The sequence below is a fragment of the Xiphias gladius genome, chromosome 10, assembly GCF_016859285.1.
Source record: "Xiphias gladius isolate SHS-SW01 ecotype Sanya breed wild chromosome 10, ASM1685928v1, whole genome shotgun sequence".
NCBI lineage: Eukaryota > Metazoa > Chordata > Actinopteri > Istiophoriformes > Xiphiidae > Xiphias > Xiphias gladius.
In genome coordinates, this window is record NC_053409.1 from 8,547,089 (window position 1) to 8,559,772 (window position 12,684).

Here is a 12,684-nt window from a genome sequence, read left to right on the forward strand (position 1 = left end):
GGAAGAATGGGATAAACTTCCCAAATCCAGGTGTGCAGAGCTTGTAGAGACCTACCCAAGACGACTCGGAGCTGTAATTGCTGTCAAAGGAGCCTCTACAAAGTACGGAATTAAGGGTCTGAATACCTTTGTAATTTAGAATTTTCTGTTTTTGATCTTTACTAACTGCAAAAATTCCTAAAAAACGTGTCTTCACTTTGCCCTTATTGGTTATCTAAGGTAGAGTTATGGACACACAAAGTGTGAAAATAGTGAAGGGGTCCATTTTGTGCTTGTACTCTAAGAGCTACCAGGCAAAGACCATCAACAGGTTGTTAAACTCAACTCTCGCCAATGATGCAGACTGAACAGCGGGGAGCTGTTTCCATAGTAACAGCTTCCTACACATAACACAGCTTGACTGGGCTACTAAATGTAATGTGTAGGTTAAAAAAAAGACGTGTAACAAACTAGTACTAAAAGTCTATTGTTTTCATTTAAAATATATTACTGCCAGGGTTGCAAATGTTTCCACAAAAAGACCAAGGAAAGACTGTAGTTTCTTTAAATGAATATGGAATGGAATGCTTTGTTATGCCTCAGTCTGTCAGTTTAGAAATAGTTTATGATTAAATCACATCAACAAATATCTGTTAAAAAGCCCCCCCCTGTCAGCTTTCTGTATGGGATTCAGACTCTGTGGATGGTCAGTGTATTTCTGAACGGTGAACTCTGACACCACCATGTGGGGAAACCTTGGAACTGAAGAATGAGAGTCACGTGAGCTCGGGGTAAAACATTTTCACACGTGGTGACTAATCCAGTCATTTATCACAGCAGAAACTGACTTTGTTTTCTGTGAAGCTAAATTGCACTTTTATATTTTATGCAACTTAGAAATAGCACTGCAGTGTCAAAGGGTGCACAACAAAAAAAAAAACTGACCAACATTACAAACAAGACCTTTGCTTCTAAATGAAACAATAAAATTCTGCACTTCTTGTATGTTGCTCTTTATTTCCCGGAATTCATTTTTACTCCATCCACCCTTTCATTCATCCCTCCATTCTCTTGAGTTGATGCACTGCCTTTGCAGCGGTTGTAGCCCAACATTGTTTACTCACACAGAAACCCATTTATTGCTATGTACCCATACACGTGCACCTGCCAGCACGCACGCGGCGGCTTAGGTCCGTAGTTTGTTCCTGAGGTCGGACAGCTGCTCCATGTCGACGCTGCAGCCGCCGCACACGATCACCAGCAGGGGGCCCAGGGGAGTCGGCAGGCGACCTGAAGAAGATTCAGTGTCCCGCTTAGGTGCTTCACTCCACACACACACTCACACAAGACAGTGGCAAGACAGTGACTTCAGAGTAGTTACCTTCATCCTGTAATCTGCGTATAAGTCCAGTGTAGACAGCTGCTAGTGCTGCTCCACATGCCATCTCCACCAACACACGCTCCTCATCTATCAACAATACACACACACACGCTGAGTTTAAGTAAAACAAAGGCACAGCAAACATAAAGCCACATCGATTCTTAAGGCTTTTGCTGGTGATTAAGATTTTTTTTTTTTTTTTTTCTTTTAAAAGGACATCGTTTGTTCAGTTCTCCTTAGAATAAGATGTTATTTACACTGTTCACATTTCATCAGGGACATTTGGAAAGGCACACACACACTAACCCAGGAACGTCTCAACAGCATGCAGAGCCTGCTGGTCAGTCACCAGTTCAGAGATGATAGTCAGCTCGCTGCACTGGCTGTATTCAAAAGCCTGCTTGCAAACGGTCTTTGCTCCAAGGCACTTGGCTTCACTGTGAGGGGACAGATGGAGCCCGGAATGAGGATGTCGTTAGACCAGATGCGAAAAAACACGTGAGCTCCTCTAACTTCTAACCTGGTGATGTCGTCCAAAGTGACCGTCCTCCCCGCCCTAACCGCCGCGTTAAAACAGTCGGCCCCCACCGTCTCCATAGCGACGATCGGGACGTCCGTCCAGCCTAGATCCTTCAGGCCCTGGACGACTCCACACAGGAGCCCTCCTCCACCCACAGACACCACCACGGCTCCAGGCCTCACACTGGGACCCAGAGAGGCGGCAGCCTCTGCGATCATTGTGGCGTGGCCCTGCCTGGTGGCGTGTGTGTGTGTGTGTGTGTGGGGAGAGAGACGTACAGAGAAAATTTGAATATAAGTAATATAGTGTTTAGTTTCACATTTCTTTGCGGAAATCGGCCCCTTTGATTGCGATGAATGTTTCTACCATAGCAGGGGGTGATCAAACGGAGGGACATAGGTGAGTCCTTCGGTTTCTGCCAGTCTGAGCGCCTCTGCGTTGGCATCATCCCAAACCTGAGAAGAAACATTTTCCAAAATGGAAAACATGAATCTGAACCGGCTGCTGTGCCACAAAGAGATCACTTACACACCTATACCTACTATTCTACTTTACCTTCCCTATAATCTTGACGGCAGCACCCTCATCCTGGAGTCTCTGAATGACCATACGAGGAGAGGAGGAGGGAACTACGATGGTGGCTGGTAGACCCATTTTTCTGGCTACGTAGGCTGCGGCCATACCTGCATTACCACCTAGAAAAAAAGCCACACTACGTTATCATATCAGAGTCAACCTGTCAGTCCTACCGCTACTATTGAATGGTGCATATCAACATGCAGGGAAACAGTAGAGACGCGACCTGAGGAGCAGACAACTCCTTTGGACTGTCTGGCGAGCTGCAGAGGAGAGCAATGAGGTGAAAAAGGGGAAAATTAGCGTCCCCCCCCACCCCACCCCAACGACTTTTGTATAATCAGCTGCAATCTACACCACAGTCCGTCGACATAAAACGACTCATTGTCCGACATGACGGATCTGTGGGGAAACGGCTCTTACCAACCCCGGCAGTGGCTCCAGGGTTCCTACCTGCCGGCAGAGGTGCCCGATGCCGCGGATCTTGAAGGAGCCAGAGGGCTGCGAGTTCTCCATCTTTAAATAGACGGTGGTCCCCACCCGCCTGGACATGCGGACGCTCTCCAGCAGCGGCGTGTTCAGGTGGAAGTGCTCGGCCATGGTGCAACGAGCGTCACTGGACGGCCAAAACACAGCAAGGCTGTTTGTGGCGGTTCAAGAGACAAAAGAAAAAGTTTGTCTTGGCGGTATCAAAGTCTCCATTGTTGTCCCCTTGCCCTACTATGTGCCATGCATAGCAAATGCTGCCTTTAGGTGCTGCTGGGAACATAGTAATTAAGAGTGATGTGTACATGAACACGGTAACAAAATTAAAGTATTTCTAGAATATTGCTTGAAACCCACGTTCATGTGACATGTTGTAGATTAAAGTGACATGGAACTTCGCAACAACTCTTGTTCACTGTAATTAAATTTAAAAAAAAAACTCACTAATTCGACATTTTAAACCAATAAATGGATATCATTGATGTTTTATATCATACTCATACTGCAGCTTTAAATGTTAACGTTTAAGTATGAAGTGGCAGTTGAAGTTAGATCTCTGGCAGCAAATCTAACAGAACCGTCAAATCTACAGATACGTGACTGTTTGATAATATCTGGAGATTTATGTGTTTTCTCGGTGCTGGTCGGTGGTGGTGGTTTTCCGCTGCAGCCTTCTGTCCTGGAACGAAAGTGTGTATCACAACAGGAGCCCACGTCAAGCGACGCGGCAAAACCCTTCGGACCACAAGAACGTGGGGTGACCGGGCGGCGACTGCGTGCTATTGCGCCGCGAACCACCGCGATGACGCGCGTCGCCCTGTCGCCCTGTGCGTCGCCGGGCGGAGAAAATGACTGACTTACGTCTGGTTTAAATGTCCTGAGGAACGAGCCTCTGGCCGCAAGGGGATGAGCTGGGGGCATCAACGCGACGCCATATTCTTAGAACATTCTACACCGTGCTGCGCGATCTAGCACGTAGCGGGTCAGCCATCCGCGGAGAGCGAGCCAAACACGGACGCTTCCGGTTTCTACTTTCAAATTAAACGCACTACGGGATTGCCTTACCATGAGATCAACTGGCATAAATAAAGTGACCGTAGGAGTAAATATACATATATATATATATATATATATATATATGTGTGTGTGTCAATGTCATTTTTTTAATCACATTATATACAGCTGGCCACTCTGAAACATATTATTCAACTACAAAAAACTTATAGTACCTTCAATTTTGACCCGTTGTTGTGAAGAATTTGTCTTCATTCCATCGAATATAGAAAAGGATTATTTTCGAACTGTCTCCGGAAGTGAAAGAGACGAGAGGGCCGAAAGAGTAGAAGCCTTGACACCTGTGTGTGCCCTAGTTCTGTCCACTTGGTTGTCTGTTCTGTGCTTTGATTGTGAAAGCAGTTTTGCTGTTGCTGTTTTTGTTGTTGTTGTTGAACTTTAATTCCCTTCTAAAGTCCACAGTTTATTATGAAGGCTTGAATGTGTGTGTGTGTTAGTGAGTAAGTGAGTGACAGAAAGAGAGAGAGAGACTGCCGGAGATTTTGCTTTCACGAGTACCTACATTATTTTTTCTTTTACTATTATGATTTATGGTATATTTAATAATGGTCATTTGCTATATTCTGTCCTGATGTTATATAGTGTGTAATCTTATATATTACTGGACTCTTTTTAATGTGATCCAAATTCTGCGGTACTCTTCCTCAATTTTTGCTCCTACTGTTTTTACAAAGCTCTAATCACCACATACACATATGAACCCTGAGTAAACCACAGTCATAGCTTTGACTCTCTGTAGGGGATTATAATTTCTTTATTATTATTGTACATTAGCTGTATCGTTATACGTTTAATATACACAAAGTAATGGTACACACTTCTCAGACCAATGTGCCATTCTCACGTCAAACATCATTCAAATTATTGCTTCATATTTTACACAGCGTGTGTTTCAGGAATTGACGCTTTATTTAGTGTGAAAACCTTCCTTTACACTGGGCGGCAGCAGTGAGTGGCGCCAGCCTTGACAATAAAGAAACAAGAGCAGTGTGTCCCAATAATAATAATAACAATAAGAATAACAGAAAAAACAATGTTTTGTTTTAAATTAAAAAAAAATCAGGGTAATAATACATTTAATACAACTACTGAAATATGGAAATGTGAAAAAATAAAATGGGAGATGACACTTGAGAAAAAGTCAAGTTGTTTTCATGCTTTAGATCTTTCATTCACTCTGGGCTTATTTAGCCCCATTTCAATAGTAAACCAGTTAGCCCAGGCATAAAGTGTACACATATATTCTCAACCCTCTTGACTCTGGTGTGTTTGAATGTGCCTGGATGACACTGGGTTCCCATTGCCAATTTTTGACTTTATATTTAAGACACTGTTCAGAGTTGTCAAGATAAACACTGAGTAGCCACTGGAGCTTTCATGTGGTAATCTAACAGTGGACTGACGAATTCTGAAATCCTAAGCACTGAGCAGTACCAACCAGATGGGAAATGCTGCTTCATCTGGTTGGTACTAGTGTCACACCAGGATGGGGACCAGTGTGAAAGAGGCTCTAGTCTGGACTAAGTTCTGTGTGAAAATTTGTAAAGACTAGCAGAGGTTTCATCTCATATGAAGAAAATTATTGTCCATTCAATTCCTCATCCTCCACCCTCACCTTTACACCTGTTTTCTTTTTTACATACTTTGGTTTCACACCTACATTTGTATTTTACAAACACATTACATATACATTCTGTTTTCCCTCCTTTCTCCTGTTTTACCAGGAACCATTTTGCAGTGGAACAGATGTTGATATGACAGCATGCACCAGCGCTGAGTCAAGATAAAGGCAAAATGCTAATAGGCGGAGACATCTGTAATGGTTCACAAAAGCTTTTTGTATCAGACTGTGAAATCCGAACCAAAATATTCTTCTGATATTAGTTCAAACTTTTTTTTTACCTTGCTATTTATATCAAATGTTTACTGGATTTAGTCTCATGGCTGCATTTCCGACATCTTTTCTAACCATCGCTAATAACTGTTCCATCAACAGCCCCAGCACTGACAAATCCTGACTTGCTTTAACACACATTCATCTGTTCCTTCTTCTCACTTTCCTCTCTCCAACCTCACTGTCACATCTCACATATACTTTCACCCGATCTAACCTGTAAATTTACTGCGTTTAATAGCTTCACACCACACAGTGTGAAAGCGTTCTCACAGAACATACTATGATCATTTTGCCATTTAGAAGAAACACATCCTTTTGTTATGCAAATGACGAGCTTGGCTTTATGAAGATCCAACTGTATGTTTTTTTTTTTAAATTAACCCATCACAAAAATAAAATGACATTCAAAGATCATTATTATCTGGATGATGTCAGATGGAGCCTTATAATTCCAAGCTCACGGTATCATGCTTTGTCCTATGTGAACTTTGGTGGATCTTGAAGCTACACCTAAAAGATGAGGAATTCTTGGTGATTTTTTTGCTTCTCAGCGTTTGTCATGCGGCTGAACTCGAGGGAAGTTGTTAAGCTACCGTTGCTCAAAATAAGATTCAGGCAATTTCTTTTAACTCTGCAGCAACTCAGTGAAAATATATGATGTCTCTACCATAACATGGCTCTGTGGCTCCAGCGTTACATCCAAACAAACCAAACAAATGTTCATCCAAACTTTGAGCTCCATCTATCTCAGCCTCCCGACTACCTCCATCCTTTGTTCCTTCTTTCTCGGCTAAGGCGTCCGCCCTAATGCTGCTTCTGCTCCTCTTGTTCTCTGCGTGCATGCGTCCTCTGCGAGCGTGCACGTGGCTCCTAATCTGGGCTTTATGCCAGTGAGCGTTGTCTGGGTTTGATCCTTGGATACAGCTGGAGAGAGAGAGGGGGGGTCACTACATCATGTTAACAATGTTCTCAAGGTGGCTGAAGATCATGAAGTCAGATCATGAAAATAAATCTGCCACTTAACATTCTGTTTCCTCTGGTCAATCACATTACTTAATTCGCTGAATAAACGGAGATGAATATTGATGACACTTCCTGGTGAGTGTAAACTGAAACTTCACATGTATTTCCTACTGCAAATGTAAAGATCCAACATTCAGTTATTATCTGCACTTGAGGCATCATGGTATACAGTGTGGTTGCTGTTGCATGGTTGGAGCCATAAAGGGGTCTACTGTGATGGACATTTTTTTCAGGCTATATGGTTCAGCTGTACTGGTCCAAGAATTGAGTCCGGAGCATTATGGAGTGTGTACATATTGTATTCCCTGAAGCTTAACTTGCACCGTGCACAAAAGCAGAAAACTTGTCCTACAATAAATTATACTAACACCTCAGTATTACAATTAAATAGATTTATCCAGTACACGATCCCTTGGGCGTTTTGGATTAGGGCTATATGGTGTTGATTGCTAGTTTCATAGCTTTGGCTCAAAAATAATAATCCTCCAGAGGTGGAAGTCCCCAATCAAGATCACTAATAAATAATAAATCTATGCATTCATTCCTGGGCCCGAGTTTGATTTGTCCACCAAATTCACTGAGAATCTGCTCAGAAGCTTTTCAGATGTTTTGCTGACCGATCCAGTCAACCTGATTGTATGCTAGTGAGAACTTTTTGTCACTTCGTTTACTTACTTTATCCTGGCGCTCGTTAAAAGACTGCTAACTACATAAACTGCATAGTTTGAAACGTCCCTTTACCACGATATCTTGCATGTAGCCGTGAGGTGCATATTTAAGAATCTTTTACAAGATTCTCATTTTAGAAATGAATTAGCTGGAAACTTTTAAAAAATCAGCCAGAGACTTTTTTTTCAACCAACTCCTGGCGCTAATGTTAGCTTGATAAGCTAGCTGGCTACAGCTAAACAAGTCTGTCAGCAACAGATATCATTTCCGCCGGCAGATTAATGCTCGCCAGCTAGAAAAGAGGAGCCTGCTCTTTGAAAGGACGGACTATTTAGAAGAATATGTTTTTCGTGCGTTAAATCTAACACTGTTATCATTGTAAACGGCACATGTGCCGTGCAAGACACAGAAAGCTTGATAGCTAAGCGGAGCAGTGGTTAGTGAATAATCTGCTGTGTAGCCTGGCAGAGGAATTTGCCATAAGTGAGAATATGAAGTAGGTAATATAGTAAGTGATGGATTACCTTAATGTCAGAGTTCTTTTGTCTAACTTTAGTGGCGGTCAATGTAGTGGACAAAGGTGCACGGGACAAAGCTGTTCATGTGCTTTTACTTTAACCAATGAGCTAAAATTAAGTTGAAACGCACTAACTAGTCAATAGTTACACTGTGTTGCATTAACGTTGGTGGACAGGCAGCCGACATGTGTCTTTATGTTTTTCTATGTGTGCACACATTCACAGTGAGGTGTGTGCTGGGATGTCTGGTGTTCTCTCACCCCCAGCAGGTTCCTGGGTACGTATCCCTCCCGGTCATTGAGTCGCGCCCACCACCACTCTGTCTCCGTCTCGTCACGTCGACGCAGCACAGTGAGGGCATCGCCCTCGCTGAAGGAAAGCTCATCAGCCTGCTGGGCTTTGTAGTCCCAGAGAGCGTAGACCAAGCCTTTGTTCATCACACCCAACTTTTCCTGTACACCTGCGAGAGATACAGAGTATTCAGTGTTGAAAAACAGCGTCAGTCCTGCTGATTTTAGTGGAGGGTTTAATTGTCCCATGATGATTTAAATGCTGTTCCAGGGATGTTTTCCACAGGTTCCTGAGGGGAAAAACTACATATTTGTTTGTTCATTTGTTTTCCAACAGATTTAAAAGTTATTCCCCTGTGGGCCTGAGTAAATCTGTTGAGTTTAGATTGGCTGACTCGCCATCTGTCTCTCTGTATTTACCTACCATAGAGAAACTGAGAGCACTGTGTGTAGCCCTCCTCCATTTCTTCACATTTGTCTGCTGCCGTCTCGACGTCACTAATTGTTGTGGCGAAAATGGCCGCCCCGGACTCCACCAGCATCTTACAGAGGTGGACGCTGTTACATGAAGCCGCACAGTGCAGAGGAGTCCTGGGAGGGACGACATTCAAATATGACTTCAAACAGTCCTCTCCAAGCCAAGAGTCATTCACCTCTGACAAAGAACGGACAAAGATGCTGCAGTAATGCACTAGTATATTAAATCTAATAGGCTAAACGCAATTGATGTCATCATGAAACAGGCTGACATTAACTAGACATGAACTCAGTCAGCTGCATCAGTAATTAAATCAAGTAACGTCTGAATACGGAGCCTCATTAGACTTGGTAATCTCCTCCTTTAATGCTGCCAAGGCAGCGGAGTCAAAAATGAATTTAGAAATGCAATTATGTCTTTCACTGTTGCCTCTGAGCTGAGCTCCAGCATCGCTGCCTCAAAGTGTGTTCATTACCCAAACTCCCTCCAGTCCTTCAGCTGCCACTGCTGCTGCTGTTAGCAGCCTGAACTATTCGATCACTCAACAACAGAATCAAAGTACTGACCATCCGTCACTGTCGGCTGCGTTTACGTTCACTCCGAAGTCCAGCAGAAACTTGACAATATGGTGGTGTCCTGCGCAGACAGCGTTATGAAGAGGAGTTATGCCTTCATCATTTGGCATACTGGGATTTTCCACCTTAAAGAGAGATAATGAGAAAATATACATAAAAATGTTAGAATTCAATCAAATTCTGATACTGAATGTTGGCACTAATTATTGGTTATCTACAGCAGCAATGGAAAAATCCCAAAAATATCAGTATTGGTATCAACCTTGAGAAACTCTTGTGGAGAGCATTATAGAAGTGCCAAGTGCCCGATTTCACCGCAAAACTCAGGATAATCAGCTTTTTTCAACAGCATGGAAATTGTTGAGTCTTAGTGCCTCAGGGTTTGATGCACTCAAACTGAGCTTGCTCTGGATGCCAAGCATCTGAATGCTTCCTTGAGAGTATCAGCTAGAGTTTGCAGTTTGAAGAGTCAGTAAGCACTTTTGTCCAGCCCCCAAGTGAAAGATGTCAGGAGTCGATAGGGATTTGCATCTAAATATGTAAGGCTTTGTTCTCAGGAGCTCTGGGTTGCTGTAACAAACCTCAACAAACCTCAAATCTGCACACCTGACAACTGAGACCACCTCTCCCATGACTGTATTGCTGCGGATACAAGATATTATACTTAATTTGTATTGTTCTGAAGTTATTGAAAGCTCCAGACTCTTCTAGTTAATTGCATATCTGCATCGGCTTTTTAGAAGTGGAAATTCAGGTCTAGTTGACACAGCCCAAAATTTGAGGGATAAACAGAATCTGGTCGGAGTCTCTGGTGAGATTTTTTTCAAAATGCTGCTGAGGTTCTCAGTCAGTGCAGGGAAATTTACTGTGATCACATATTGAGACTCTTCAGTCAGGTTTAGACCACACCACATCACTGAAAATGCCCCAAACGAAGTAGTGGTTAAGGTAGCAGCTAAGACCAACTGCAACCTTCATTTTCATTGTCTTCGACCTAATTACTCTATCATATTAATCATTATATTTAAACTCATCGTCTTAAAAACTGTAAGCAGTCATGAGGTTTAGCTTCATTCTAAGGTACAGGTTCCAGTTTGTCTTGCTTGATGAGAACAATTAGTCTCTCCACACTGTAAAGGATGGTGTCTCTTAAGGCATGCTACTTGGTCCGATACTTTTCTCTCTGAATATGCTACCCCCCTGTGACCTGATTTTCAGCTTCAGCATACATTTCCACTATTTCCCATATCTGTTCTATGTCTACATCAAACTAAATGATTCCCGTAACGTTCTCCAGTCCTGTCTCCCCCTTTCTCAGGATTCTAGGGTCACGTGACCGACGGGTAGCTGGGCTCAAATCAATGCTAGCAAGATAATCTGCTAGAAATTAATTTATACTGAAGCAAATTAGGATCCTTGTGTTTTTAAAAATCTGATTAACTAGAATTTTTTGCCTCAATATTCATAATGGAATGACATGTTTTGCATTGATCCCTTGTGACAACAAAACAGAGGAGATAAAGAATCACAGGTTGACTGACAAGTTTTACTGTGTTTTTCACTTTGATGGAGAGAGATTTTTACTAATGACACTGGCACTGAACCTATTAAAATCCTATTCATTTACAATCCAATTGTTGTATTCTTTCATTACTACAAACTCTTTCAACTGGTAATTTCTTTTTTTATCATTTCTATTTTCCAACCTGTTGGTCCTTTTGCACTCCCAGCTGTCTGAGACTAGATTTGACTTGCCACTCCGTGGGTCTTTCTTTTTGTCTGTAGGATTTTTTTACGGGTAGGTTTCCCTAATCTTCTTGAAGAGCATAAGATGGGTTTGGAACCATGGCTGATGTAGGTCTGCCATATGACTCACTGTAATACTGAGCTATATAAATAAACCCGACTTGATTTTAGATCTGCAGACAGATAATAAGGTTTACTATACGAAAAATGCAAATACAGTTAACTGCAACATGATGTAATGTTTTACCTCGTAGATAATTCTCTGCACCAGGTCAAACTCTCCCTCTAATGATGCATCGAGCAGCAGAGCTAGAGGGTTAAACTTGACTCGGAGACCGTGGCCTGTCCGCTCTGATGACGGCTTCTTCAGGTTAGTTCGCTTCATCTGCAGCAACAGGGAGAAAGAGAAAGTGTTGACAGGCTTTCAGTAACATATTTCAGGAGCAAAAAGAATGAAGGAAATACAAAAAAACAGATACTTGATGAGGAAGAGGTGAGATGTGGTGTTTATCAAATCTGTAGGACATAAGTATTATAAAGACAGAGATGTACAATGTAGTGTCCATTTTAGCAAAGAAAAACTCCAGTTTTAAAGCCTTTACCCGATATCAAGTGAAATAATATCTATGCCCACCTTAGGCAGTGAAGGTGGTGCAGGAGGGGATGGGGATGGAAGGGGGTGTCCTGCAGAGTTGTTGGCAGGACTAGATCCTCTCTGGTTGTTATTGTTCTGGTCCTCTGGCCTATCAGGTGCAGGGGATGGGCTGGGTTGGTTTGTGGGAGACACGTTATTGGTAGTTTCTGCTGTTGCTGTTGTCTCTTTGGATGTTTCTATTGCAACAGACGGAGGGGACAAGCGTCGGGAGTCCGAGTTCAGGTTTTGAACTTCGCCTTCCACAGCTGCCATACTGACGTGCTTGTCACCAGGTTCTACATTCCCATTGGCCAAATGAATGCTGTCCATGTCGCCCAAAAGGCATTCGGGCTGGTAGAAAGTGTTGCCTGGAAGAGTAAAACACGCAATTTAAGCTTCATTTAACTTGGTAGTACCATAAGATCCATGGAAAATACAAACTATATAGTCCAACTGATGCTACCTGAGGCCCAACCATATCATCATATCTCAGTGTCTTACCTGAGCCTCCTTCCATGCCTCCTGCCAGTGTGTTAAACCTGCAGAAGAGAAATTAGAGAAATCAGCATGGTTTCACTTTCAGTGTCAAATTCAGTTTCAGAAAAACTGGTTTTTGCCTATGGTGGAGTGAAGTGTAGCACTGACCTCTGGTACAGTAGTTTTTGGATGTTCGGCCCCTGTGGGCCCTCAGGTTCAGTGATTGAGCTCCGTTTCTTCAGTGGTCGTGGAGCATTGCTGAGGCGTCGGCGGAGAATCTCCAGGTCGGCATCACTCTGGTAACGTAGCTGAGAGTGGGCTGTGGAGGGGCACAGGCGGGGGGAGTTTGTAATGTTTACAA

General features: G+C 42.9%; 2 protein-coding genes across 9 annotated transcripts in view; both read right to left on the reverse strand.

Annotated features, from left to right (window-relative positions):
• Window positions 1-976: 976 nt before the first annotated feature.
• Window positions 977-4,190, reverse strand: sdsl (serine dehydratase-like). Of its 5 annotated transcripts, none has more exons than XM_040136395.1 (9): window positions 4,172-4,190; window positions 2,910-3,096; window positions 2,683-2,719; window positions 2,436-2,575; window positions 2,247-2,335; window positions 1,881-2,114; window positions 1,667-1,797; window positions 1,361-1,447; window positions 977-1,269 (listed from the first exon to the last, which is right to left on the reverse strand). In XM_040136395.1, exons 2-9 carry the CDS (start codon window positions 3,054-3,056, stop codon window positions 1,166-1,168), a joined length of 969 nt encoding a protein of 322 aa, XP_039992329.1. In that variant the 5' UTR covers window positions 3,057-3,096; window positions 4,172-4,190; the 3' UTR covers window positions 977-1,165. The 5 variants fall into 5 exon arrangements, with proteins under 5 accessions (XP_039992329.1, XP_039992327.1, XP_039992328.1 ...); XM_040136393.1 differs by lacking the exon at window positions 4,172-4,190 and adding an exon at window positions 3,804-3,947; XM_040136394.1 differs by lacking the exon at window positions 4,172-4,190 and adding an exon at window positions 3,520-3,713.
• Window positions 4,191-6,275: 2,085 nt separating this feature from the next.
• LOC120795382 (apoptosis-stimulating of p53 protein 1-like) overlaps window positions 6,276-12,684 on the reverse strand; it is a 48,020-nt gene continuing 41,611 nt past the window's right edge. For all 4 annotated transcript variants that reach the window (XM_040137285.1, XM_040137286.1, XM_040137284.1 and 1 more), the window contains 8 exons: window positions 12,492-12,642; window positions 12,348-12,385; window positions 11,847-12,214; window positions 11,460-11,597; window positions 9,458-9,591; window positions 8,838-9,004; window positions 8,384-8,583; window positions 6,276-6,837 (listed from right to left, as the gene is read on the reverse strand). In XM_040137285.1, the coding sequence (XP_039993219.1) occupies window positions 6,796-6,837; window positions 8,384-8,583; window positions 8,838-9,004; window positions 9,458-9,591; window positions 11,460-11,597; window positions 11,847-12,214; window positions 12,348-12,385; window positions 12,492-12,642 (1,238 nt within the window). In that variant the 3' untranslated portion in view covers window positions 6,276-6,795. The remainder of the gene's footprint in view (window positions 6,838-8,383; window positions 8,584-8,837; window positions 9,005-9,457; window positions 9,592-11,459; window positions 11,598-11,846; window positions 12,215-12,347; window positions 12,386-12,491; window positions 12,643-12,684) is intronic.

Excerpts from the sequence above, each read along its gene's own strand:
- sdsl (XM_040136392.1), bottom strand. The coding sequence starts at position 3,421 with ATGATATCCATTTATTGGTTTAAAATGTCGAATTA. Across the intron at positions 3,097-3,386 it reads TGGTTTAAAATGTCGAATTA|CCTTGCTGTGTTTTGGCCGT; the intron begins GTGAGTTTTTTT and ends CGCCACAAACAG. Across the intron at positions 2,115-2,246 it reads TTTGATCACCCCCTGCTATG|GCAGGGCCACGCCACAATGA; the intron begins GTAGAAACATTC and ends ACACGCCACCAG.